General features: G+C 40.8%; 1 protein-coding gene across 1 annotated transcript in view; it reads left to right on the top strand.

Moving 5' to 3' along the window:
• Positions 1-26,989, top strand: part of FAT4 (FAT atypical cadherin 4) — a 242,052-nt gene that overhangs the window by 126,807 nt on the left and 88,256 nt on the right. Inside the window, exons 2-6 of the mRNA XM_074993335.1 lie at positions 3,220-3,351; positions 6,651-6,912; positions 8,166-8,516; positions 15,998-16,920; positions 17,584-17,758. Of these exons, the coding sequence (XP_074849436.1) occupies positions 3,220-3,351; positions 6,651-6,912; positions 8,166-8,516; positions 15,998-16,920; positions 17,584-17,758 (1,843 nt within the window). The remainder of the gene's footprint in view (positions 1-3,219; positions 3,352-6,650; positions 6,913-8,165; positions 8,517-15,997; positions 16,921-17,583; positions 17,759-26,989) is intronic.

The raw sequence follows: 26,989 nt of genomic DNA, 5'->3' as shown, positions 1-26,989 counted from the left end.
TGTAATTACATACAAAAATACCAGCAGCCCAAAGCCTGTGTACAACCATGCTGTAATAAACTACTGTGTGCACACACGTGAAAGCAAGCAAATACCAGTGAATAAGATGATTTTTTTAATTCAGAATTTCTGAGAATTATTGCATACAAACTTGCAAACATGATTAAAAAAATCTGAGGTTACTGTTGTCAACACTGAAAATAGTAAGTGATGTGTATGAAAGCATAAAGGTATTTATGTAAGGAAGGTACAAGCAGGAAGATGGAACTGATGTAAAAGTGAGGTTAGGAACCAACAGAATAATAAATGAGGTCAGGAAAATACAGATGAACTGAGTTGAGAAGACTGTTGTAAGTGACCTCAAAGTTAAATAGAGACAGAGCTTGCGGTAGACTAAGGAGTGATGGAAGCTCCATAAAAGTGGAGGTGGCCACCAGTGTGTGAACCTTGGCCCTGCCCCATCCCACCCTTTCCCCTAAGGCCCCATGTCCTAGGTCCCCACCCCTGCACTTCCCTTTCTTTGGAAGCCCTTCTCCTTTCTGCCTCTTCCCCTGTCATTTGCCCTTTTTGCTGGTAAAAAAGTGCTGGGGCCATGCCTCCTAAGTCTCCATTCCAATGTCCCTGGGTATATTGGTGCAAACTGTTCTTCTCAGGACTAAGCTCCAACCATTGAGATGCTCATCTCCTGATCAGATAAAACTGATTCTGCCATTGGTTTCAGAGTCTTAGTATTAGGTGACAGCAGAATATAAGAAAATTGAGTACAGGTTGAACCTCTGTCATCCAGAACCCTCTGGCCTTGACTGTTGTTGAACAAGAGAATTAGCCAGACCATAGGAGATCAATATTACCAACACTCCCTGTGCTTGCTGGGCTCTTAGAAGACATTTAGGGGTAAATTAGAGCTAAATAATAGAACAGAACACTGAGAGCCAGGACTGGTGGCTATTAATAAACTTTATGGGACCATGGGAAACTTGGTCACATCCTTGGTACGTGGATATCCAGCTAACTAAAATCACACCAGATTACGGATATTGCTGGACGAGAGAGTTCCTGAAGGAATAGGTTCAACCTGTAGTTGAGTGGAGCTTGTAGAAGCTACAGGCAGTGGATCTCAAATGTCTGCACTGATTATACCCAGACCAGGTTAAGCCATATGTTCTCAATCAAGTGTGGAGAAATCCCATGTGGGCAATGGGAAAAGGAGGTACTGAAGTACAATTATTTGTTCTGTCAATCTGCATATCTGCTTTTTCTTTTAAGTTATCCATTTCTTTGCTTCTCTTTGTCAAACTTACCTATCTACCTTTCCCTGTTTTTTAAAAAGACAACAAAGACAGACCTACACTAGCTTCTCAGATTTTCTCCTTGGTGGTCTTCAAGTTCTGGTGACCACGTAATGTTTTGAGCCCTGTGGGAAGCATTTACTTTCACTATAGATATAAAACAGCTGTTGTCCTCTCTTTCTTTATCAGACCTTTAGCATGCAGTACCCAGTGAACAGTGAAAAAGCAAACCCTAAAGCTTTGAATTTCAGCATTCACAATCCTGTGAGAATTAAACAATCTTACTTTCATAGAACCATGCGTAAATAACCTTGGCCAATCTTTCAGACTCTACCCTTAACATTTGTGAAGTATTTAAACACAGTGTATCAAAATGGGAATAGGCAGGCAGCGAGGAATTTGTGTTTGCAATTATAAGAGAATTGCGGGGGGAGGGGAGAGAAGAACAGAATGTTTTTAAATATAAAATGCTAGGGATCTTTTTCCTCCTACAGTACCGAGAGTTGCCAATATGTAAACATTTCAGGGGGAATTTTACACCATCTCGTCTTTATGTCGGGCAGCATTTAATGGTTGAATGATCTCCTTCTCCAGGTTTTGGCAGCTGTCCTCCAGGGCCCAGCATTGAGGATTACAATGACAGACAATCAGTGGACCTGATCCAATATAAACTAGACTAAGACCATTTAAAATCTGTTCCTATCAACAAGTCAAATAAATTTTATTTATGTAAAATGCTTTTCTGTGAGGATTTCTTAATAACATGGAATTTTAATAGCCTAATCAAATGAATAAGAACATTTCTAAACAACAAAAACAGAAAAAGACATTTCTTTTGTTTCTGCAGTTGTTATTTACGAATGTTCTTATTCATTTGATTAGGCAGAGTTTACCTGATTTCTTTCAAAGTCGGATGATTTGCAATGCATGGCCCAGTTTGATCAATTTCACAGTCATAAACTTTTAAAAATAATACATTTCATTGTTTCATCCACTTAAATCTGAAATTTCACTGTGCTGTAATTGTAGAGTTCCTGACCGAAAACACAGTGGCTGTGTCTACACTAACCAAAAACTTCGAAATGGCCATGCAAATGGCCATTTCGAAGTTTACTAATGAAGCGCTGAAATACATATTCAGCGCCTCGTTAGCATGCGGGTGGCCATGGCACTTCGAAATTGACGCGACTCACCACCGCGCGGCTCGTCCAGATGGGGCTCCTTTTCGAAAGGACCCCACCTACTTCAAAGTCCCCTTATTCCTATGAGCAGATGGGAATAAGGGAACTTCGAAGTAACTGGGGTCCTTTTGAAAGGGAGCCCCGTCTGCATGAGCCGCGTGGTGGCGAGCTGCGTCAATTTCGAAGTGCCGCGGCCACCCGCATGCTAATGAGGAGCTGAATATGTATTTCAGTGCTTCATTAGTAAACTTCGAAATGGCCATTTGCATGGCCATTTCGAAGTTCTTGGCTAGTGTAGACGTAGTCAGTGTGTGTGTTTGGGGAAAGTGTCACAAGGTTTTTGTAGGGGAGTTGGGGTAGTGCCACTCTTTCTTTTGTACTGCTGGCAGCAGTGCTGCCTTTAAAGCTTGACAGCTGGAAGGCAGTGACTCCTAACTGGAAGGCCAGCTCTGAAGACAGAGCCCTCCACCAGCAGCAGTGTAGAAGTAAGTGTAGCAATACTGCAACTTCCCCTAAAATAAACTTGTGACCACACCACAACTCCCTTTTGGGTCAGGAGCCTCAGTTTGAGAAACACTGGTCTCCCTGTGAAATATGTATTGTATAGGTAAAAGTGCACAAAAAGACCAGATTTTGTGGTTGGTATTAACTTCCTCATGACTGTGAATTCGGTAGGGCCCTACTCATCTGTAATCAGTGCCTGACAGATATAGTGCTCCTGAAACTCTTCTCTTTGTCTTGCACCATAGGTAGAAATAACACTACAAGATATCAATGACAACCCACCAGTATTCCCGACAGACATGCTTGATCTAACAGTAGAAGAGAACATAGGGGATGGATCTAAAATAATGCAGCTGACAGCCATGGATGCTGATGAGGTAAGAGACTGCTTCTTCTTTGAACAGGAATATTAAATAACACCATTTTGTGAATGTATTTTGACCTGATCCTCAACTACTTTAATGAACCACACCCAACAGTGTATTCAGAAAGGGTCATAGTTAAATTCATGGAAATATAGTTAGTCAAAATCACTATCACTTGAGGACAGATCACAGGCCTGTGTGAAATGAGTGAATGTTCTGAAGCCACCTTTTAAAGTGCTGTTCTACAGGTAACAAAATCACAACCTTAGTTTGGTACTCATTAGCGTCCTTTTAGTCACCCTTAACAAAGATGTTATCCACTGACATGACAATGAGCCTGGGTATCATGTCAGTTCTAAAAGTGCTCACTTTAGACTTTAGACCCTAGTCAAGGGTCTTCGGTGGGGAAATGTTTTCAATTACAATTTCTGATCCATACAACTTCAAACTTTGAAGCCATCCAAGATTCAAAATCAGATCCAAAGTTTACAAACTAACTGCTATGTCCGGCAGAGATGGCGGTATTTTTAAACTCAGGAAGCTTTAATGGGCTACACTTACTCTAGCCCCCTCCTTTTGGAAGGGGCATGGTAATGAGCAAGTTGGGAAGATGCTAATGAGGCCCTGCCATGAATATGCAGTGCCTCATTAGCATAATGGCAGCTGCACACAATTTGAAAGCACTGCTTTCGAATCATGTGCTTCCATTGTAGATGCGGGCCTTTTGAAAGCCCTTTTTTCCTAAAACCAAATAGGAAGAAGGAACTTTCAAAGTTGGGTGGGTCCTTTCAAAAGTCCCCCATCTACGTGGGCAGCGTGCTATTTGAAAGTGGCAGCGCCTCATTAGCATCTTCCTAACTCACTCTTTACCATGCCCCTTACAAAAGGAAGGGGCTAGAGTAGATGTAGCCACTATGACTAGATGTAGCTACTGTCACTGTTACTTGTTACCATTAGCTTTAATTTTACAAAAATAAACGAGTAAGGAAAAAACTTTGAAAAACCCTATTAAACATAAGTACTTTGCATATTGTTTCATTCTCAACCTTATGGATTCAGTGTTATCAAGACATTACACCTGATCAGCCATTAAGAATATAATGAAAGCATTCTTGCTGAACAGCTAACTTAATAAATGATATTTCAGTATTGTTGGAAGTTGCTGTGTATGTGTAATTTCATCGATTTGTTCATTTGTTTGGGGCAGAAAGCCATTTAAACATAAATTGTAATGTTTTATTCATTTCAATTGGTTTTCTAGTGATTGTGCTAAAAGTTGCAATGCCGATAGGTGTGCATCAAGCAAATTGGTTAAACAATAAACGATAAAATAAAATAATTCAAAATCAAGCAACTTTCTCTGAAATACACAATGGGTTAACCCACAGTAATATAGATAAACCTATAACTCTTTTAGTCCAGGTCTACACTAGCCCCAAACTTCGAAATGGCCATGTAAATGGCCATTTTGAAGTTTACTAATGAAGCACTGAAATACATATTCAATGCCTCATTAGCATGCGGGTGACCGTGGCACTTCGAAATTGACAGGGCTCGCCGCCGCGCGGCTCGTCCCGATGGGGCACCTTTTCGAAAGGACCCCGCCTACTTCGAAGTCCCCTTATTCCCATCTGCTCACAGGAATAAGGGGACTTCGAAGTAGGTGGGGTCCTTTCAAAAAGGAGCCCCGTTGAGATGAGCTGCGCAGCGGTGAGCCGCATCAATTTCGAAGTGCCACAGCTGCCCGTATACTAATGAGGCGCTGAATATGTATTTCAGCGCTTCATTAGTAAACTTCAAAATGACCATTTACATGGCCATTTCAAAGTTTGGGGCTAGTGTGGACATGGCCTTAGTGTTAACTTCTAAGACTGTTTTAATGCTATTTTTAGGTCCTTTTCTAACAAAGCTACTGGAATACCTCCTGGTATGAGTCAGGATGTAGGAATGTCCGTTCTTTCTCTCATCTTCCAGTTGATTGATTTCACTTCCAGGTAGCATCTCTTTTGCAGGGGCAAAGGGGAAGAATTTTTTTTTCCCTCTGCATCTAATAGAGAAGATCTGAAAGTCAGGTATCCACAGTGTAAATAGTAGCTGGCAAATAAAATGGGATTGAAAGAGCCATCAAAAATAGTGGCATCTCTCTTTGTAATATTTTTATTGCAATTTTATTACAATACAAAAATATTCCTATTTGGTTTGGGAAGAAAGGGGATTTCAAAATCAAGGGGTCCTTTTGAAAGGCCCCCGGCTACATGGGCGGTGTGTGTTTCGAAGGTAGCACTTTCAAATCGCGCTCAGCCACCATTGTGCTAATGAGGTGCTGCATGTTCATGTACGCACCTCATTAGCATCTTCCAAAATCCCTCGTTAACATGCCTCTTCTGAAGGGGATGGGAGCCCCACAGCCTCAGTGAGTTCTAAAACAAGTATGTTCAGGGGCATGAGAGCCCTAGTTCATAAAGTAGATGTTGCTTAAGTGACCTGCAATTGTAAACAATATACAGACTCCTACGTAGTAATATGTTAGGCGTTGTGTGGGGGGACCAAATATTGTTGCTATTGATAGTACTTATAACTCAGTGAGGAATGCTGTGCCACTTTGGGGACTGGCAAATCCTCCTTACCTGTGTACATTAACTGCCTTGAATGTGAGGCGATGAGCTCACCTTGTTCTGTTTTGGGACAATGGTAAGAGCACATCTGAGCATGTTTTCCACTTGGTTTTGCTGAGCTTCAGGCTAAGTAACATTACTCTCAGACATGCTCCTTTGTGTCATAGAGGTAGCCGTGTTAGTCTGTAGCTTCGAAAACAACAAGAAGTCCTGTGGCACCTTATAGACTGCCATTTGGCTGCTACTTCTTCATTACTTCTTCTCCACCAAAGGCATGGAGTAGAAAGGGCAGGACTGAGTCCTGTTTTAGAATGATCACTTAATTCAGCCTCACAAATAGAAAACATTAAAAAGAAACACTAATCACTGTTGAGGGAGAAAATAATACAGTAAGTAGATTACTCAGTGAAAGGAGCTTGATGTTAAATCAGATTCAAAGCTTTCAGAGGACCAGTCTTTTCCTGCACTTCATTTTACTGATTAGATTTTATCTTCTTTGTTTTTTGAACAGGAGTGAAAAAAAATCCAATAATCGTATCTGTATCTGCCCAAATAAATATTAGAAGAGTGTGAGATTGCTGTTGTGTAAAGAGAATTGTTCTGAATAATTGTTTACAGACAGCTGTTGTTAGAATGACTTGGTCTTAAAGGATTGTCTTACGAATACCTGGGTCTACCACTTTTGTTTCTATGTAGGGAGCTAATGCTCTTGTCACTTACACTATCATCAGTGGTGCTGATGACAGCTTCCACATTGACCCAGAGTCAGGAGATCTGATCGCCACCAAACGTTTGGATAGGGAACGTCGCTCCAAGTATTCCCTGCTGGTTCGTGCTGATGATGGTCTGCAGTCCTCAGACATGAGAATAAATATTACTATTAGTGATGTTAATGATCACATACCCAAATTCTCCAAACCAGTGTATTCGTTTGATGTGCCAGAGGATACTACCCCAGGTAAATAAGGAATAAATCTTGTTATCTCCTAAAATTGAGAGTCTGTACCCGTTATTTTCAGCTGACCTATATAGTAGTGATCACTAATATTGTCACGACTGACACATTAATTTCATTGGTAATATCTAGCAGATTATCGTTCAATTTATTTCATGTATGTCATCATCATTTACCCATATTACGTAGGGCATAGACATACACACAGAAACATGATTCAGTCTCTTATATAGATTAACAGTAGATATAGCCTGCCCACTGGATCTGTGCAATTTTACTAGATCATCAGTGAGAGGTAACAGAAGGAGCCGTGCTTGTCTATATACTATCAAAACAAAAAGCAGTCAAGTAGCACTTCAAAGACGAGCAAAATAATTTATTAGGTGAACTGTCATGGGACAGACCCACTTGGGTCTGTCCCACGACAGCTCACCTGATAAATTATTTTGCTCGTCTTTGAAGTGCTACTTGACTGCTTTTTGTTTTTACCAGTGAGAGGGTTTGTAATCTTTTCTTTTTCACACTGCCATTAAAAAAGACAGTCAATATAAAAGGGAAAGAAAATCTGTATAATTTTAAAGGGTCAGACTCGCTCTGACTGAGGAGGAAATTCTGACTTACGATTGGAATTTTTTTCCTACACTCATGCTGTTGTGCATGCTGTAGCTAATACACTACATATGGTGGGTAGGAGCACACACTGTTTGGAGACCTCTGCAATGCTCAATGCAATCAATTGAAAACAAAATTGCCTCTAGTAGTGATTGCAGAACTATGGGAATTCTTCTAAGTGAAGAAAGATAGTTGCTGAAGCTGCCTAGGGTAATGTATGTGATGTTTTAGGTTCAGTTTGTTTTATGTTAGTATGTGCAGATACAATTCCTGCAGGTTGAGATGAGAATATTCTCTTAAATCACTGAAACAATCTTCAGACCTACGGAATTCAAGTGTCACACGTTAATGAAAAGTTATAGTGATTTGATGGCAATATATTTACTTTAGGCCAAAATGTGCTAGATCTATACTGGTCCAGGTGGAGTCTGGTGCAGAACTGTGCATCATCCCACTGTATTAAAGGTGCACACAGGGATGCGACTGTTAGGATGACACAGCTTGTCCCATTCCACTTTCCACTTACCTTTGCTCCAGTTTACAGGTCAGCATGCAGTTTTATAGGAGCATTCAGTTCTGTTTCTAGTCTTTTGTGAATTCCACATTCTTTTTCTCTCACTCAGTTCTTTCATTGATTTGTGTAGGTTCTTTGGTAGCAGCCATTTTAGCTACTGATGATGACTCTGGGGTGAATGGAGAAATCACATACACTGTGAGTGAAGATGATGAAGATGGCATGTTCTTTTTGAATCCAGTCACTGGAGTCTTTAACCTGACTCGCATATTGGACTATGAAATGCAGCAATATTACATTCTTACTGTCCGTGCAGAAGATGGTGGTGGTCAGTTCACTACCATCAGAGTTTACTTCAACATACTTGATATAAATGATAATCCACCACTTTTCAGCATGTCCTCATATAGCACTTCCTTGATGGAAAATCTGCCTCCTGGATCCACTATCCTCAACTTTAATGTTACTGATGCAGATGATGGTATGTGTTCCTTTCTGTTCTAAAAATACAGATGGCAGATGCATGTTGCATGTTAGCAAGCTATGAAGGTGTTTGCCCATGAGCAGGCAAATAACGGCCATCTTTATAAAGACATTGGCTACGTCTACACTGCCTTCCACTTTCAGAAGCAGAAAGCAAGTAAGCAAGATCAAAATGAAAATGAAGCATGGATTTACATATCTTGTGTCTCATTGGCATATTCCTGCATAATCATGCATCTAGAAGAAGCAAAAACAAACATGTAGACAGGTTTCCTTGAAAAACAAACCCTGTTTTTGAAAGAACCTTCTTCCTGAAACAAAATAGGAATAAGTGTTCTTTGAAAAACGGAACCCCATCTAAATGTCTGTTTTTCCTTCCAGAAGCACTATTGCATGACAATATGCAAATGAGGCATGAGACATATAAAATGGTGCTCCATTTCCATTTTCAATCTCGCTCGTTTGCATTCCGCTTCCAAAAGCAGAATGCAGTGTAGTCGCAGCCATTATGTAGCCACAATAACCAAACAGTTGTATCTGAAATGCACAGGGTGGTTTTTTTTTAATACCTAAATATTTTAGTTAAAGCTATATGTAAGTGGTTTGATGCTTCATACTGTGTTTTAAAGTGTACATTTTTTTCCATGTTTCCATTTGAAATCAGTAAAACCCAGACATTTAACATATGCTTATACTTAGTGAAGTTAGGTAGTGGCTTCCCGAACATCTAGATTGGACAGTTATATGCTATTGAAATGTTTTTACAAATTGATCATCTTGAGGTATTTAGAAACAATGAGTACACAATAGTTAAACATATTTTTCTTAATATATTGATCTTAAATCATATCTATAATGCAATTTAACATTTCCTTGGGATTTTTTCTCAATATTATTTTAAAACGAAACATATAATCAATTCTAAAACATTACAAGGAAATATATATAACTTTCATGGTTAAGTGTTCTGTGCCGGGGAAGATGAAGGGATGATGTCAGTACCTGCCAGGGAAAGGCTCACTTAAGAGATTTTAATCCTTGGATTATTCACAACATCTTCCATAATGGTTTACAAGGTGTCAGCATGTAGGGATTTAAAAGGTGCTGGTATGTATAATTTGTTTAGCAGACTGACTGTTGTTCTATAGTTTGTCATATAGTTAATAACTACTGGAAAATAATTATGGCATGTAAACATAAAATATTACTGTGTAAAGTATTTGATTTTGTAAAATGCAAACAAACATTAATAAGGTTGACTTTTATAAAAATAACCTGTAAAATGTCATAGTAGACATTAAAAGTAAAGAATAATCCGCATTATGTACAAATTAGTCCAAATAACATAAATGAAGTAATACAAGAGAGTGAAATCCCACCACCTCCCCAAAAAAGGGGGGAGGCATGAAAAAGCAACTGGGAATGGTATATAGTGCTTGGCTTTCAATTTCCTCTTGATTTGGGTGACTACGTTAATGTCACTTAAACATTGTGGCTATTAATATCCATCACCTTGCACTTTACTCAGTCACTTACACTGTATAAAGTGCACATGAAATACTTCCAGATTATAAGAGTAGCTTTTTAGACTCGGTTATAAATGCAAACATAAGGTGTGAGACAGTAAGGAATAATGTCCAATTTCTTGCAGTCTATATTTTATGCCAAGTTTTACATGTTTAGTAGGCTAGATTTAATATTAATAGAGCAGAAACTGGATTATGTGAGCATGCTGGGTTCAGTGTAGAATAATGAAAAACAAGATTGTTCTTGGAACAACTTCTGTTGGTGAGAGAGACAAGCTTCAAATTACACATATTATCATATTTTAAATCTCTATGGCTGCAAAGCCGGGCCTTTTACAAAAAAAACCTTCAGAGTGTCTACACACAAAATGCACTCCTTCGATCTGAAATCAAAAGAACACAACCCTTTTTCCGTCAACCCTCTTCCTCTCCCAGTTGAGGAAGAGCATCTTTTTCTGAAAATTTTTTTCAAAAAAAAAAAAAACCCACCATGTGTAGATGCTCCATGGGCCCTCCTTTCAAAAGAGCAGTCCTTATGGTACCAGATGTTTTGACTCCTGGCCCATTCTTTCAAAAGAGCAGGGGCTGTGTGGAAGCTCTCTGTTGAAAAAGTGGATCAGTCTTTCAGTCCCTTTTGTGTGTGTGGACCTGGTGTTTCAAAAGAAGATTTTTCAGAAGATCTCTTCTGGAAGAACTTCTTTGAAAGGTTGGCTGTAGTGTAGACACAGCCTACACGCATATATCTTGCAAACTCATGCTGTTTAGTTGGTCCAATCAACGATATGAACTCCAATCAACGATATTTTTTGCTAGTATCCTGGGACCAGCACAGTTACAAGAACACTACATGTAATTACACCTTATAGTATACTTTATAAAACAATCTCTGTAACTTCAGCAAATGTACAAGCTGTATTGTGGTTTCAATCCTGAAATCTCTATCTATGTGATTTCCTGCACACTGGTCTGAAACAGGGTAGCAGTTACTACTGTACATCTTTATAACTAGATCACAGATAATGATCTTGAATGTATATTAATAAACTGTAGTTTTGTGGAAGTTGTCTGATCATTTATTCTAAATGATATGAACAGCCTGTGGGGCTGTGAAAGGCATGTTGTTTTAAACCAGCCTTTTTTTTTTTCTGTCAGTCCAAGATAAACATTAGGAAAGTCTGAAAAAGCCAGCAGTAAGAAAATACTTCCATTGTTATTTTCCTGTTTGACCCACCTCTTGGGAAATAACAGTTGTTTGCAGTAATTTGAGTTGCTTTTATATACAGAATGGATAGTAATATAAAAGAGAGTCTGCTACAGTTTTTAAATCTGTGCAAAAAAGACTTGCATTGGTTCTTGTATTTTTATTTTAGGTTTTTATTTTTTTTTGGTTTATATGGAATTTACAGAAATATTCAAAGATGTTACATGAGTAATTTCCTCATAAGCCAAAACAGCCTTTTGACTTAGCTTCTATGAGATCTAGAGAAGACAGAAAAAAATCTAGGCAAGATGATGGCGTATGTGCCAACATGAGGGGAAGGGATCAGTTCTTTCTTGTCCCATTAACTAATTAACCACATTAAAACTTTACAGTGCTTGACATCTCCCTGTCTGAGCTCTGAAGGCAGGCTTTGTCAGAGGGAGAAAAGATAAATCCAATGAGGCAGCTAACTGCTATTCAGTCTTGACAGTAATCAATGTGGAGGAGTCTTCCTGTTGTGCATAAAGGAGGTCCAGCTCCCAATAGTGATATGGATGAAAGGGGCCCCCACCTCTAAGTGAATAATGTTGTGTCTTTTTACAAATGGACAATTCCTGTCTCCAGTGAGACTCTGTGGAAAATTCTAGCTCCACTGATGACCGTGGTCAGGCTCTCATTGACCTCAGAAACGCCAGGATTTCAGCTGAGCATGTGAGCAGCATGGGGTGTTTGCAGGATTCAGGTCCAAAAGAACAATGAGATTTTTATTTTCTTTTAAAATGCAATAAAAGGAATGAACTGTATTGCACCACATAGAAATGGACTGGTAAGTATAATAAACTGATGTGGACTGGAAGAATGGCAATTATTGGGTGTTTGGTACTTTTATGAGCAAATATTGTCTGAGGAATAAAAGAATGTATGGATATGTAGATAAAAAGAATGAGTAACAAGCTGTCTCTGGAACAAGAGATAACATATAACATGGAAAGAATTGGAAACACAGAGTAACAAAATCTAATAAGTGATCCTAATTCAATCTTCTTTAGGGTTCAGTTCTTCCCCATCAAAGCCAGTGGCAAAGCTCCCATTGGTTTAAATAGAAATAGGGTTAGAAATAGAAATAGAAATCAGCTGATGAATTTGGTAGTATTTTCATGTTGTTCCTTGACATTTTCAGAACGTTTTCCTGGGAAAAGTTAAGAAAGTTAAAACCAAGATAATTAAATTTATAACACTTAGTGCTTTGCTTGCTCAAAGTGATATGCAAAACATTAATTAATCTGGGTCTGGCATAGAAATACATTAGTATTTCCAAAATGTTATTTAAATGCATCATATTTCATGTCTGGTGCTACAAATGAATAAGAGAATAATTTAGAGTCTTATTATTTTGAGACCAATAAATAGCAATGATTAATAATTTGTATATAGGAATCATTTATATCTGATGAAGTTCTACTGAATAAAATTGACAGGAAATACAAAGTAATGAGACACCTACCATGTGTAGGTGACCATGTCTCATGTGTCAGATGATACATTGTGGAAAAGTAAGTTTAGAGATGGTACAGTAAGTTTCAAACATTGACTTTATAACCAAAGAGACTAAGTATAGAATTTCAAAATTATATATTTATTGTTCCAGCATTTAATGCAGAGACCAGAGAGAGAAAAAAATAGATCTCATCTCATGTTATTGAAGAACAACACAAATGTCTTGCATGAACTCTGGGTTTTAAGTTTTCAAAATACATTTTTTTCCCAAAATATTTTGTGCCAAAAGTCACTTAGTACTTTGTCAAGATTCAAAGTTTATTATTTTAGCAAAATTTGTAGATGTCTTCCTTGGCCATAATTGCAGCAATTATATTTCAGTCATAAGATGAGGGTTCATTTGATATTTTGAATGCTCTTTCATATATGGGAAAGCATATCTCTGTAGATTATTCTCTGTTGCTCTGCTTAGTCTAGTTTTCCTTTTATTGGTACAGATCCAGAATATTTTTTTTCTGTAATGCCTTTTGTGAAGATAGTAGTAAAACCTCTCTGCCTTCTCTCTTTTGAATGTGTGTCATTATTTGCATTAAAAATCAAACATAGTATGAATTTCTTCCCCCATGAACAGCAACGAAGGGTCCTGTGGCATCTTATAGACTTACAGAAAAGTTTTGAGCATGAGGTTTTGTGAGCACAGACTCACTTCATCAGATGCAGCATCTGATGAAGTGAGTCTGTGCTCATGAAAGCTCATGCTCAAAACTTTTCTGTTAGTCTATAAGGTGCCGCAGGACCCTTTGTTGCTGTTACAGATCCTGACTAACACGGCTACCCCTCCGATACTTCCCCCATGAACTCAATGGAAAAGCTTCTTTGATTTAAATGGGGCCAGGATTTCACTCTTCATCTTCAAGGACTCACCTTGCACCCATGTAGAGCCCCCTTGACTTTGTTGATCCCTGAATGGGAAAAAGGGTCCACTTTCAGAATAGGGACTTTTAAGTGTCTTATTTACTACTGTGTTACTCAAAATTATTGTCTGCTAGTTGGATCAATGGAGTTACACTGTTTTGTACCTGGAGTGACACAGTGGTGAATAAAGCTTTATCCCTCTAAAGTTTCCACATTCATCTTGTCACAAGATAATAGCCGTGTCTACACGTGCACGCTACTTCGAAGTAGCGGCACTAACTTCGAAATAGCACCTGTCACGGCTACACGTGTTGGGCGCTATTTCGATGTTAACATCGACGTTAGGCGGTGAGACATCGAAGCCGCTAACCCCATGAGGGGATGGGAATAGCGCCCTACTTCGACATTCAACGTCGAAGTAGGGACCATGTAGTCGTTGCGCGTCCCGCAACTTCGAAATAGCGGGGTCCGTCATGGCAGCCATCAGTTGAGGGGATGAGAGACGCTCTCTCTCCAGCCCCTGCGGGGCTCTATAGTCACCGTGTGCATCAGGCCTTAGCCCAGGGCTTCTGGCTGCTGCTGCTGCAGCTGGGGATCCATGCCGCATGCACAGGGTCTGCAACCAGTTGTCGGCTCTGTGTATCTTGTGTTGTTTAGTGCAACTGTGTCTGGGAGGGGCCCTTTAAGGGAGCGGCTTGCTGTTGAGTCTGCCCTGTGACCCTGTCTGCAGCTGTTCCTGGCACCCTTATTTCGATGTGTGCTACTTTGCGTGTAGACGTTCCCTCACAGCACCTATTTCGATGTGGTGCTGTGCAACATCGATGTTGAACATCAACGTTGCCAGCCCTGGAGGACGTGTAGACATTATTCATTGAAATAGCCTATTTTGATGTCGCCGCATCAAAATAGGCTACTTCGATGTAGGCTTCACGTGTAGACGTAGCCAATGTTGCTTATCCAGCTATTCTAAATTTTATATTCTCCTAATGATTTACCACATCTACCCTGCAATGTAAATATCAATTGTGTATGTAAATGTGCAAATGCTGCTAGCCTTAATTCCTTTAATTTACTTGCCCTCCCCTACCCCCTGTAAGAGTCTGTTATGCTCATTGCTACTGTCCATGTTCAAGAACAGTTTTTGTTTTGTCCCTTCATCCTTATTTCCATTTTGAAGGATACACCTTTACCTACCCTCACAGCCTACAGTGTTAGGACTGCATCCTGGTTCTACTGAAATCAAATGGAATAGTGTCCTTAACTTCAGTGTTAGTAGGATGTGTCTGTTTATACTGAATATTTTACAGATGCAATTGCTAGATTGTCTCAAAGCAAAATTATTTTGAGACTAGAAGAGTACTTATTGTATAACATAACAGCTGTGTCTACATTTATGAAAAACTTCAAAATGGACATGCTAATGGCCAAATCGAAGAATACTAATGAGGCGCTGAAATGAGTATTCAGCGCCTCAGTGGCATGCCACTGGCTGCAGCACTTCGAAAGTGCCGTGTTTTGCTCGTGCGTGGCTTCTCTACACAAGGGTCCTTTTCAAAAGGACCCTGAAAACATCAAAATCCCCTTATTCCTATCAGCTGATTTTGTTGTTTGCAGGGTCCTTTCGAAAAGGACCCCAGTATAGACGAGCCGTGTGTGAGCAAAACACTGCACTTTCAAAATGCTGCAGCCAGCAGCATGCTAATGAGGGACTAAATATTCATGTCAGTGCCTCATTAGTATTCTTTGATTTGGCCATTAGCATGGCCATTTCAAAGCTGTTCCTAAGTGTAGACGCAGCCAACATGTTCAAGGCATGGTATAATATATATAAATCTGAACGGATCCCTAGTGATCAATTGCATAACATATGTTTGATTGGCATGTGTGTGAGTAATCCCCATTTCTTGTTGCGTCATTTGAAGTAAAATATTTTAAAAAAATATTGCCTGATCAGAGTGTGTTGTGATCGTATGGCTTTTCATGTCATCCAGAGGAAATATTTATGCAGATTTACAGAAGTGTTTTAATAAATTTTTAGCATTTACAAATATTTTACTGTTAGCTAACCATGTATCTTCAGTAATGTTTGCATGCAGTTCTTCCCTCTCACATTTAAAATATAATATATAATCTTAACACATCTCTGTCCAATTGTAGACACAAAAAGTGATTACCCTTTCTCACATATAATTGCATTGCTTCAAAGTGTAAACATTTTGCCATTTTAATCGACCGCAGATGATGTAATTTACTAGACATTCAGCCACCTATTTCTGTATACTTCATGTGTAGCACAAGAACAATGGGATTGAAGTTACTGTCCTTATTTTTGTTTTACAGGTTCCAATTCACAATTGTCGTACAGCATTACATCAGGAGATAGCCTAGGTCATTTTAATATTGGCAAAAATGGAGTTCTGACCATCAAGAAGCCTTTGGATCGGGAAAGTCAGTCCTTCTATAGCCTTGTTGTTCAAGTTCACGACATGGCTACTCTACCAGCTGCCAGATATACAAGCACAACTCAAGTGTCCATTATTCTACTGGATGTGAATGATAATCCTCCCAGGTTTCTCTCTCCAAAGCTGACCTACATCCCAGAAAACACACCCATAGACACCATTGTGTTTAAAGCTCAAGCAATGGACCCGGACAGTGGTCCTAACAGCTACATTGAATATACTCTGCTGAGGCCTTTGGGAAACAAATTCAGTATTGGTACTATTGATGGTGAAGTAAGACTCACTGGGGAACTTGACAGAGAAGCAGTTGCTAATTATACCTTGACCGTGGTAGCTACAGACAAAGGTCAACCATCTCTTTCTTCATCTACAGATGTAATTGTAATAGTCCTTGATATTAATGATAACAACCCCCTCTTCTCACAAAAGCTATATAAAGTAGAGGTGGATGAAAATACTCTGACAGGAACAGATCTGACACAGGTGTTTGCTACAGATGGAGATGAAGGTACAAATGGGCAGGTTCGCTATTCCATAATTGGTGGGAACACCAATAATGAGTTTCGGATTGACTCTGTTACCGGGGTGGTAACAGTAGCCAAGCCTTTGGACCGAGAGAAGAATCCCTCCTATTCACTAACTGTTCAGTCATCTGATCGTGGAAGTAGCCCCAGGACAGATACCACCACAGTCAGTATTGTTCTGATGGATGCTAATGATTTTATTCCTACATTTGAGCTATCTCCGTATTCTGTGAATATCCCTGAAAATTTAGGGACACTTCCAAAAGTTATTCTTCAGGTCAGTACATGTAAAATGTATTTGTTATAAAACTATTTACTTTTGCAGAAATGAAATACATTCTAAGATTTGTACAGTTGATTAATTACCTTTTTGAGTATAACATGGCATGCAGTGTTTTTCTTTACATAATTATGTAACAGCTCCCCCCATCTTATACACACATTGGGATTTTAGTGGGCCATTATGTTCCCTCACTTTCCACTTCCATTCTCACAGACCACTTCAGTCTGTTCCCTTCCTTCCTTTTCTATTTAAGGTGAGGCACTGCTGCAGTTAAGCATTCAAATAAATGTGCTGAGACAGAGGCAGATATAATACTCTCTTCAGTTTGGCAGGTTCCTCCAAAATCATCAGTGTATTTTGCTGAGCTTAAGTTGGCTTAGAGACTGGTCTTAAAAATATATTCGCATTTAGAGAAAAAGAGTAAATTATTATTTTTTTTAAACATCACTTTTTAAGACACTCACCACTCCTTTTAAATTAAGTCAGTTTAATGCTACAGACTGTTTATAATAAACTGCTAACCATTATAGTATGCTCTGTCGCACATGGAGTATTTCTGTCAATACTTTGCCACAGAAGGTAATGTTAATGACACATACAAGTATGTACCATTCAGTAATTAGTATTTATTATAATGTGCTTATGTTCCTTTTGTAGGTTGTAGCAAGGGATGATGATCAAGGTCTAAATGGCAAACTTACATACCTTCTCATTGGTGGAAATGAAGATGGTGCCTTTACTCTCTCCACGGGTGGAGAGCTCCACTTGGTACAAAGCCTGGATCGAGAGACTAAGGAGCAATACAACTTGCTGATCACTGCAGTCGATTCAGGTAAATCAAATATGAAAGCCACCAAGGCTGATTTTTTTTTTTTGCTATTTGCAAACCCTCACATTGGTATATGTAGAGACCTATTTGAAGTCTTTGTACTGTTTTGTAGTTGTTATGTGTAAAGTCAGGGATCTGAAGTTTTATGAACCCACCTAGAATGAAATCCTGATTCCACTGAAGTCAAGAGAAGATTTGTTACTGACTTTACTGGGGCTAGGATTTTGCCTGGGTTTTTAGATGCCTACATTTAGCCAGATCTCCAAATGGGAAGAAGGGGCTTTTGAAGTCGGGGGTGGGGGGAGGGTTCTTTCAAAAGGCCCCTGTCTACACTGGTGCCATGTGTTTGGAAAGCGGTATTTTCAAAATGCACATGGCTGCCACTATGCATGGCAGTGCCTCATTAGCACCTGCCAAAGTGGCTCATGAGCATCCCCCTTTTGAAGGCGGCGGGGGGCCCTAGTGTAGCCACAGCCATGTTGATTATCCTATGAACATAATGGCTGTGGCCTCCTTTTGGAGGGGCTATGGTAATATGACAGTTCAGAATATGGTAATGAGGCACTGCCATGACTATGCAGTGCCTCATTAGCATAATGGTAGCCACGTGCACTTCAAAACTGATGGTTTCAAAATGCACACCACCTATGTAGCTGGGGGCCTTTCAAAACAACCCCCGCCCCAATTTCAAAAGTCCCTTCTTCCCAAAACCAGATGAAAAGAAGGGGCTTTCGAAATCAGGGTGCCATTTGAAGGCTCTTGGCTACATGGGTGGAGTGCACTTTAAAATCGGCAGTTTTGAAGTGTGCGTGGCTGCCATTACGCTAATGAGGTGCTACATATTCATGACAGTGCCTCATTAACATATTCTGAAGTGCCATATTACAATAGCCCCACTGAAAGGGGCCACAGCCAATCTGTAATTCTTCCAGTTGCAACTACTATCAATGACATTTTCTATCTTAGCATTGCCATGGTGCCCACATGTGTTATAATACAAGTAAGATTATTGTTTTAGAACATAATTTTAGAAAGTGCATTGCCATTTGGTATGAGCACTGTTCTGCTATCTTTACTCTGCTGTGGCCTGTGCTGTACGTTTGCTCTTCATCTCTTCATAGTTCCTAAGTGTTGGATTGTGACTCGGACTACACATCCACAAAACAAGGGGAGAGGTAGATATGTTGGAGGGTAGAGAGAGAATCCGGAGGGACCTGGATAAATTTGAGGACTGGGCCAAAAGAAATCTGATACGGTTCAACAAGGAGAAGTGTAGAGTCCTGCACCTGGGGCGGAAGAATCCCAAGCATTGTTACAGGCTGGGGACCAACTGGCTCACCAGCAGTACGATGGAAAGGGACCTAGGGGTTATGGTGGATGAAAGGCTGGATATGAGTAGACAGTGTGCCCTTGTAGCCAAGAAGGCTAACGATATACTAGGGTGCATTAGGAGGAGCATTTTGAGCAGATCTAGAGAAGTAGTTGTTCCCCTCTACTTGGGACTGGTGAGGCCACATCTGGAATATTGTGTCCAGTTTTGGGCCCCCCCAGTATAAAAAGGATGTGGATTTGCTGGAGCAGGTTCAGCGGAGGGCAACAAAAATGATTAAGGGGCTGGAGCACAAGACCTATGAGGATAGGCTGAGAGATTTGGGTTTGTTTAGTTTACAGAAGAGAAGACTTAGGGGTGATTTAATAGCAGCCTTCAACTTCGTGAAGGGGAGCTCTAAGGAGGAGGTTGAAAAACTGTTCTCAGTGGTGTCAGATGGCAGAACAAGGAGTAATAGTCTGAAGTTGAAGAGGGAGAGGTGTAGGTTAGATATTAGGAAAAACTACTTCACCAGGCGGGTGGTGAAGCATTGGAATGCGTTGCCTGGAGAGGTGGTAGATTCTCCATTCCTCGAGATTTTTAAGTCCCAGCTGGACAAGGTCCTGGCTGGGATGACTTAGTAGGGGTTGATCCTGCTTGAAGCAGGGGGCTGGACAAGATGACCTCCTGAGGTCCCTTCCAGCCCTATGATTCTGTGATTCTGTGATCCTCATAGGGAATTAAACACACACTTGCCCGCCTCTTGCTAATTTCAGAATTATCCAGCTGTGAGGTATGCATGTGCCTAGATAGCCAGCATGTCTGAAATAAGCATGCTTAATCTTCCAGCCCAGTTATGTAGGGAGTGGTAAGATTTAGTGCATCTTGGGCTCCACATCCCTAGCACCTCTGGTCTGAGTTGATAAAGGAAGTGTCATGCAGCAAAGGATAACTGTCTTCCATAGAGCACAGAGAAGTCAGGAAGGGACTTGTGCTCCATGGGGGGAGTCTCTAAGGCACAGTGGTTCACAGGGCTACTGTATATTACACGCTGCCCTGTACTCAGTGCTCTGGCTAAAGGCATAGTCATGCCTTCAACCACTTGTTAACATAAAAAGAGACAAAAAGGATTTACCAAGCCATGAGAAGTATAATTGTAGCAGGTTTTACAGTTGTGTTAAGTTTACTCATCTTAACTCAGGAGAAAAACCCTCTGGAAATCATTAAAATTAGTCTATGGTCCACAGGAGACTTCTGTTAATGCATAGCTAGTGGATATGATCTTTACCTTAAATAATTGGCAAGATTAGCCCCACACTTGATTACTTCACATGTTAAACTTGTAACTATTATGCTGATTTGTTACTAATTGAAGCTGCTGTCTTGATTTTGGCCTGCCCCAAAGTTCTCTCCAGTCCAAATCTAATTATTCAATTTATCAATGGTAAAAGAAAAAGAAAGTATTCAGAAAAAAAGAAAGTGTTAAACTTCATCTGAATCAACTATTTAATTGTTGTAATATGCCTAATTTTACAGTCAACTTAATCTACATTGAGTTGGTATCCATGATTTAGATGTTAACCAGAGGTGTGCATAAAATTTGATATCTTATATATTATTTATGCTGTGTCCATCTGTCTGTCTGTCAGGGCAAGTTTGTACCATGGGCCTGTCCCAGCCCTTCCCACAGCCAGTGTGTTGCCTGGCTCAGCCCCATGACGGAGCTCCATCCTGGTGCCAGGCCCTCCCCTGGCTAGCGCAGGGCCCAGCCCAGATCCACAATCGAGCCTCCCTCTGCACCATGCCAGGACCTCCACCACCGAGTGCGGGACCTGACGCAGACCCCCAACAGACCCCCCCCAACTGTGCCAGCCCATGCCTTTCCCCTAGCCAGCACAGGGCCCAGCCCAGCCTTCAGCTGGAGACCCCCATACACACTATGTCAGCCCCACTCTCACCCAACACAGGGCTCGTCCAAGCACCCCAACAGAACCCACCCCTCATACCGTGTCAGCCCCACCCGCCCCTGACCAGCATGGGGCCTAGCCCAGCCCCCAGCAGAGCTCCTCCTCCAGCCTGCGCTGAGCCCTGCCCATACACTTTGGATTTGTATTATAAGTTTCTGTCTAGACCTTCCATCCAACCCAACTTCTGCTGGCAAGTGGAGTTGCAGCCAGTCCTCTCGTTATCTTTTAATTGGACTCTAGTTTAGTTTAATTGTACAGCTAATATAATGGAAGGTACAGTTTCTTTACATTCACCCATGATTTAGCTAAAACATTGATAGGAGCATCATACTGAAAGTTGTGCAAATGCTTCAGTTGACTTCAATGGAACCATAATGACAATAGGTATTTAAATCACTTTACAAATACTGCCTAGATAACTGCAGTGAAATTCTAAGAGATTCCTGTCAGATCAGTTGATTTAAAAGCAGAAACATAATTTTCCTCAGTGGTAACAGGAGTGATGTGCCCATTTCTCTTTTTATTGTAGCTCTCTGAAGTTTTTTTATTGTTAAAATTCACTTTTGGTTTTCAGCTCATTTTCAGGAGTAGGTTGCATAGTGAGCTGTCAGCCTGTCGTGGAAATCAGTGCAAGATGAAACCTTGAAAAAAGGTCATCTTCTGAAAATCATCCATGTTATCTCTGAAAATACATCAGGGGAAAAGTGTGATTCTTTGGACTGCAGGTTAACTGGGAAAATACTCCCTTTCATTTGCTTTTACCAGGGCAAGCTCCATCTTACCGAACAGAGTATATGTTATTTAGATTTTTGTTTTGTTTTGTTTTGTTTTTTCATTTTTGCTGAAATGAATCTCTTTAAATATCCAGATGAAATTAAATCTGAAGATTTATGAGTACCACATCAAAGATGAAATTCCTCCTGTGAAAATCCCTTTTTTACCCTCTCACAGTGCATCCCTGTAAGGGTGGGCAGAGTAGACATCTAGCACTCATTGGCTACGTCTACACGTGCAGCCAACATCGAAATAGCTTATTTTGATGTTGCGACATCGAAATAGTCTATTTCGATGAATAACGTCTACACGTCCTCCAGGGCCGGCAACGTCGATGTTCAACTTCGACGTTGCTCAGCCCAACATCGAAATAGGCGCAGCGAGGGAACATCTACACGTCAAAGTAGCACACATCGAAATAGGGATGCCAGGCACAGCTGCAGACAGGGTCACAGGGCGTACTCAACAGCCAGCCGCTCCCTTAAAGGGCCCCTCCCAGACACAGTTGCACTAAACAACACAAGATACACAGAGCTGACAACTGGTTGCAGACCCTGTGCCTGCAGCATAGATCCCCAGCTGCCGCAGAAGCAGCCAGAAGCCCTGGGCTAAGGGCTGCTGCCCACGGTGACCATAGAGCCCCACAGGGGCTGGAGAGAGAGCATCTCTCAACCCCCCAGCTGATGGCCGCCATGGAGGACCCAGCAATTTCGACGTTGCGGGACGCGGATCGTCTACATGGTCCCTACTTCGACGTTGAACGTCGAAGTAGGGCACTATTCCTATCTCCTCATGAGGTTAGCGACTTCGACGTCTCGCCGCCTAACGTCGAAGTTGGTGCTGCTACTTCGAAGTAGCGTGCACGTGTAGACGCAGCTATTGAGTAAGAAGACTCACATCATGCTATCCTGTGGATGTCCCTTTAACATAACTGCAGGAATCATACACTTGCATGTTGATTTTCCCTATGTTGTTGTTTTGTGGCTGCACTTCTGCTAGCGTCCCCTGAATCTCTAGGCAATGGGCTGATTTGATAAGTGGAGTCACACTCCATGGTTTCCTGGAGGCCTAGCCAGCCAGTTTGGCGTTGGCCATGATCCCAGCCTGCATGTCTGTTATCCATCAGAGCAGGTGCTGCAGAGTATAAATGGTTCCAGTCTGCGACAGATGTAAGGAAGTTGTACGTGACACTTTCTGCGGTGCTCCATAAGATACTCTACCTCTGTCTACCCTGCGTAAGGAAAATGCCTTAGAACAGCTCTGTCTAACTGCTAATACTCAGCAATGTTCTTAGAGCAGTCCCCAGAGCTCAGAGGCTAAGATTTGGCTGTAAGTGTCCCATTCGCGCTGAAGACAAGATTATAACGCTCTTATTCATGCAGAATGTGGTGGGGTTTTGTTTGTTTTGTTTTTGTTTTTAGAGTAAGGTGTTACTCATTTAGAATAAGGCTGCTAAAATTAGGCCCTTAGTTAACACTTAAATCCATACTGTATGTTAGACACTAACCTATGTCACGAGTGCAACAGAGTTGTGCCACGCAAGAGCACGAGAAAAGAATTGTACTTCAGAGCGAAGTTCCTTCCTTGCACTACTCTTCCTTCTGCAAGGAATAATAATCTGCTAGCAGCCCTTGCCAATAGCAGGTCACTTCCCCTACTCCGCTACTCCAGTCCTTGCCAATAGCAGGTCACTTCACCTCTATTCACTTCCCCTACTCCTACTTCCCCTAGCAGGTCCTTCCCTACTTCCCCTACTCAGTTCTGCCAAGTGTCTAAGAAGTTCTTAGCATTGTGAACTCTTATTTAGTCTGTGGCAGGTTCCTGAAGTTCAACACTTGGAGGCCTACTCAGTGCCTTGCCCAAAATAGCCCCTAGGACTTTAATCAACAAATGAGATATAAATTCAACCTCAGAGTCCCTTTTGATCTGAATTAGAGAGTCCCTCCTATGGCATATGCCCCTGTACAGAGTATATAAAGGTACAGATGTGATTTATAAGTAGATGTGTCAGGCAAAGTGATGAACTTTAGAATAATGGGATGGAGTTGCAGATACTTCCCCAAAACCACTACCTGCAGATTTAACAAGACACCAGCATGGAACCATTCAAAACTGTTCTTTTTTTTAAATCTGTTTCTCACTCATAAATCATTATTTGATTTAGGTGAACCTTTCTTTCTGATCAAGGTGTTGAGTAAAGAGAGGGTTTCATTTCTGCTCCATCTGGTGGAGATTCAAAGATGGGTAGACAGTACAATCTGGCAGCATGACAAAAATTGAAGCGGCAGCTTTTATCATAAGTTCTCGAACCTTTTGAACTTTATTGTGGAGAAAATTTTAGCATTCCACACATCATCATCATTTTATTTATTAGTTGCATGGTGGGTATGGAGTAGTACATCTGGAAACCTGATAGTTGCTCCAGTCTACTGCTGAAATGAAATACAACCACGTCATCTTGCATTTGCAGAATACTGTGTTACCACACACAACAGCTAGAACCAGATATGCAACTACTAATTAAAAGTTTTGTTTGTTTCTTTTCTATTTCAAAATAAACTAGCAACCCAGGTTACATGCAGTTTTAACACTACTACTTGAAAAACAAATCAGAGTGGTTTTCTTGTCATAATTGACAGTTATTCTTATATCTCTTTGGTTCATATGTTTTGCTTTAGGAAAAAAATGTGATGAAAATTTACATTCTTCCTTTCAAGCATGCAGGATGGCAAAGGTTACCTCTGTAGAAATTATGCCCTATTAACATAGACTTTTGTATATGTGCAGCAGGAGGATATGTGAGGAGTTTACTTCCTTGCACAGCCCATGTAGTGACCACATGCCAGAGCAGTCCTTGTGTCCTGAGAATCTTTTCCTTTTTCTCGCCCAGCAATCAAATATCTCAAAAGAGGATGCAGAGTAAACTGAGCCGTGGACAAAGTGGGACTGCTGCTCTGTTGGGGGTGTGGGGGGGAGCAAATTCTGTGCACCAAAATTCACCTCATGTTTGAGAGAGTCTCAGGGGGCACAAACTCTACCCTGGACTGTCAGGGAAGGCAAAATCTGTATCCCCCCCTTCTGCAGCCATATGCACGACTCATAATCCAACTTCATGTGAATAAGGATTAATGGACTAGGTCATCAGTTTGGAGCATGGCCATCATTGTTATGCAAATCACCTGTCAACTCATAGTAAGAATGGGATTTTTCAGAACACTCGGTGTTGACCTAACTCTGTTTCCACTAAAATCAATGATACATCTAAGCATGTAGGCAGGCCAGCATCTCTATGTGAATGTTTAGGTTCCAACTACTTTTCCAGCATTTCTGCTTTCTACTGAGATTGTGAGAAGATGATGGACTATAATATCAGCATTGGACAAGATATTTGGAAAAAAAAAGACGTTCAAATGGGATGAACTGCTTCTGCCTGATGGCTTGTTAGTGAGTTACTCTCTGTTCTGATGTTTTCCACATCAAAAAAGATGGATAGTTACTTAAATCCACTGATATCTTTTAAATTAATATTGTTATTGAGTTCCAAAAGGTGTGTAAAAGATGCAGAATAGGTCTTATATTTGGTATGGACTCTATCTCCCATAATTGGTTTAAATAAGACAGACTAAATCATTACCAGTTTAACATTCCATATATTTCTTTCCTGTTTTATGGTCTGAGAGACTCATGAGACTAGAATGAATAATGCAGACAGAAATTTAATTCCTCTGTATCTATTTTAGTATCATAATTAGAAATACTCTATGCTTTTTCATATTAGACAAAGCTCAGACCCTCCACGTTTTGGGTGCTTAACTCCCATGGGAGGGTCTGGGCCTAAGCCTTTTTTCCCTAACTGTTCCCAAAGGCTACATCTACACATGCCACTCTCTTTTGAAAGGGGCAGGTAAATGAAGTGGGTCCAAAAATCTAATGAGGCACTAATATGAATATTCAGCACCTCATTTAGCATAATGGCATCCACCTAGAGCATCAAAAGTGCTGCCTTCCCCCCCAGCAAAATTGGGAAGAAAAGCGTTTTTGAAATCAGGGTTTCCTTTCAAAAGAACTCCATCTACAGGGCTAGTCTGCAATTCGAAAGCAGCATTTTTGATGCGGTGGGTAGCCATTGTTATGCAAATGAAGCACTGAATATTCCTGTCAGTGCCACATTAACATTTTCGACGCGCTTTGTTTACGTGCCCCTTCCAAAAGGGAGGGACGTGTAGACATAGCCTGAATACATAAAGTTGTCTAGGCTACAAACAGAAATATCTGTCATTTTTAATGTGTATTATTTCTGCTAGTTTCACTTGAAAGTGTTTGAGAACACGTTTTTTTCATGTTTTTTTGCCCTTTGAGATTGGTTTGCCAAAATCTAAAAGGTTTGGCTCCTAAGTGCCAATGATCATCTTGTTCAATCTGATACGTTTTATTCCATTACCAGCTAAAATGTGAGAACAGGCAGTAAATGAGTGTCAGTCAGCATTATGTAAAATTTCCAAAGGAAAACTCTGAACACAGCTGCAAAAAGAAAGAGCTCACAGATACTCCTGTATAAGATACTGCCTGGCAGGCAGTCTACTGTGCATATATCTCAGAATAACACTGAATAGTGCTGCACTTCACTTTTATGGTTAGTTTACTAGCCAGCATTAGTAATTTTCTTTATAGATTGATTAAAACAGATCAGGATATTTACAAAGGACAACCTGCAGTATGTTTAGCTAGAATAAAGGAAATACTAAGTATTATTTAAGAGACATAGGCTACGTCTACACGTGCCCCAAACTTCGAAATGGCCATGCAAATGGCCATTTCGAAGTTTACTAATGAAGCGCTGACATGCATATTCAGCGCTTCATTAGCATGCGGGCAGCAGCGGCGCTTCGAAATTGACGAGCCTTGCCGCCGCGCGGCGCATCCAGACGGGGCTCCTTTTCGAAAGCACGCCACCTACTTCGAAGTCCCCTTATTCCCGTGAGCTCATGGGAATAAGGGGACTTCGAAGAAGGTGGCGTCCTTTCGAAAAGGAGCCCCGTCTGGCCGCGCCGCGCGGCGGCAAGGCTCGTCAATTTCGAAGCGCCGCTGCCGCCCGCATGCTAATGAAGCGCTGAATATGCATTTCAGCGCTTCATTAGTAAACTTCGAAATGGCCATTTGCATGGCCATTTCGAAGTTTGGGGC

Source organism: Carettochelys insculpta, chromosome 4, assembly GCF_033958435.1.
Source record: "Carettochelys insculpta isolate YL-2023 chromosome 4, ASM3395843v1, whole genome shotgun sequence".
Lineage (NCBI taxonomy): Eukaryota > Metazoa > Chordata > Testudines > Carettochelyidae > Carettochelys > Carettochelys insculpta.
Note: the sequence above shows the minus strand (reverse complement) of the source record. Positions and strands in the feature narration are given on the sequence as shown.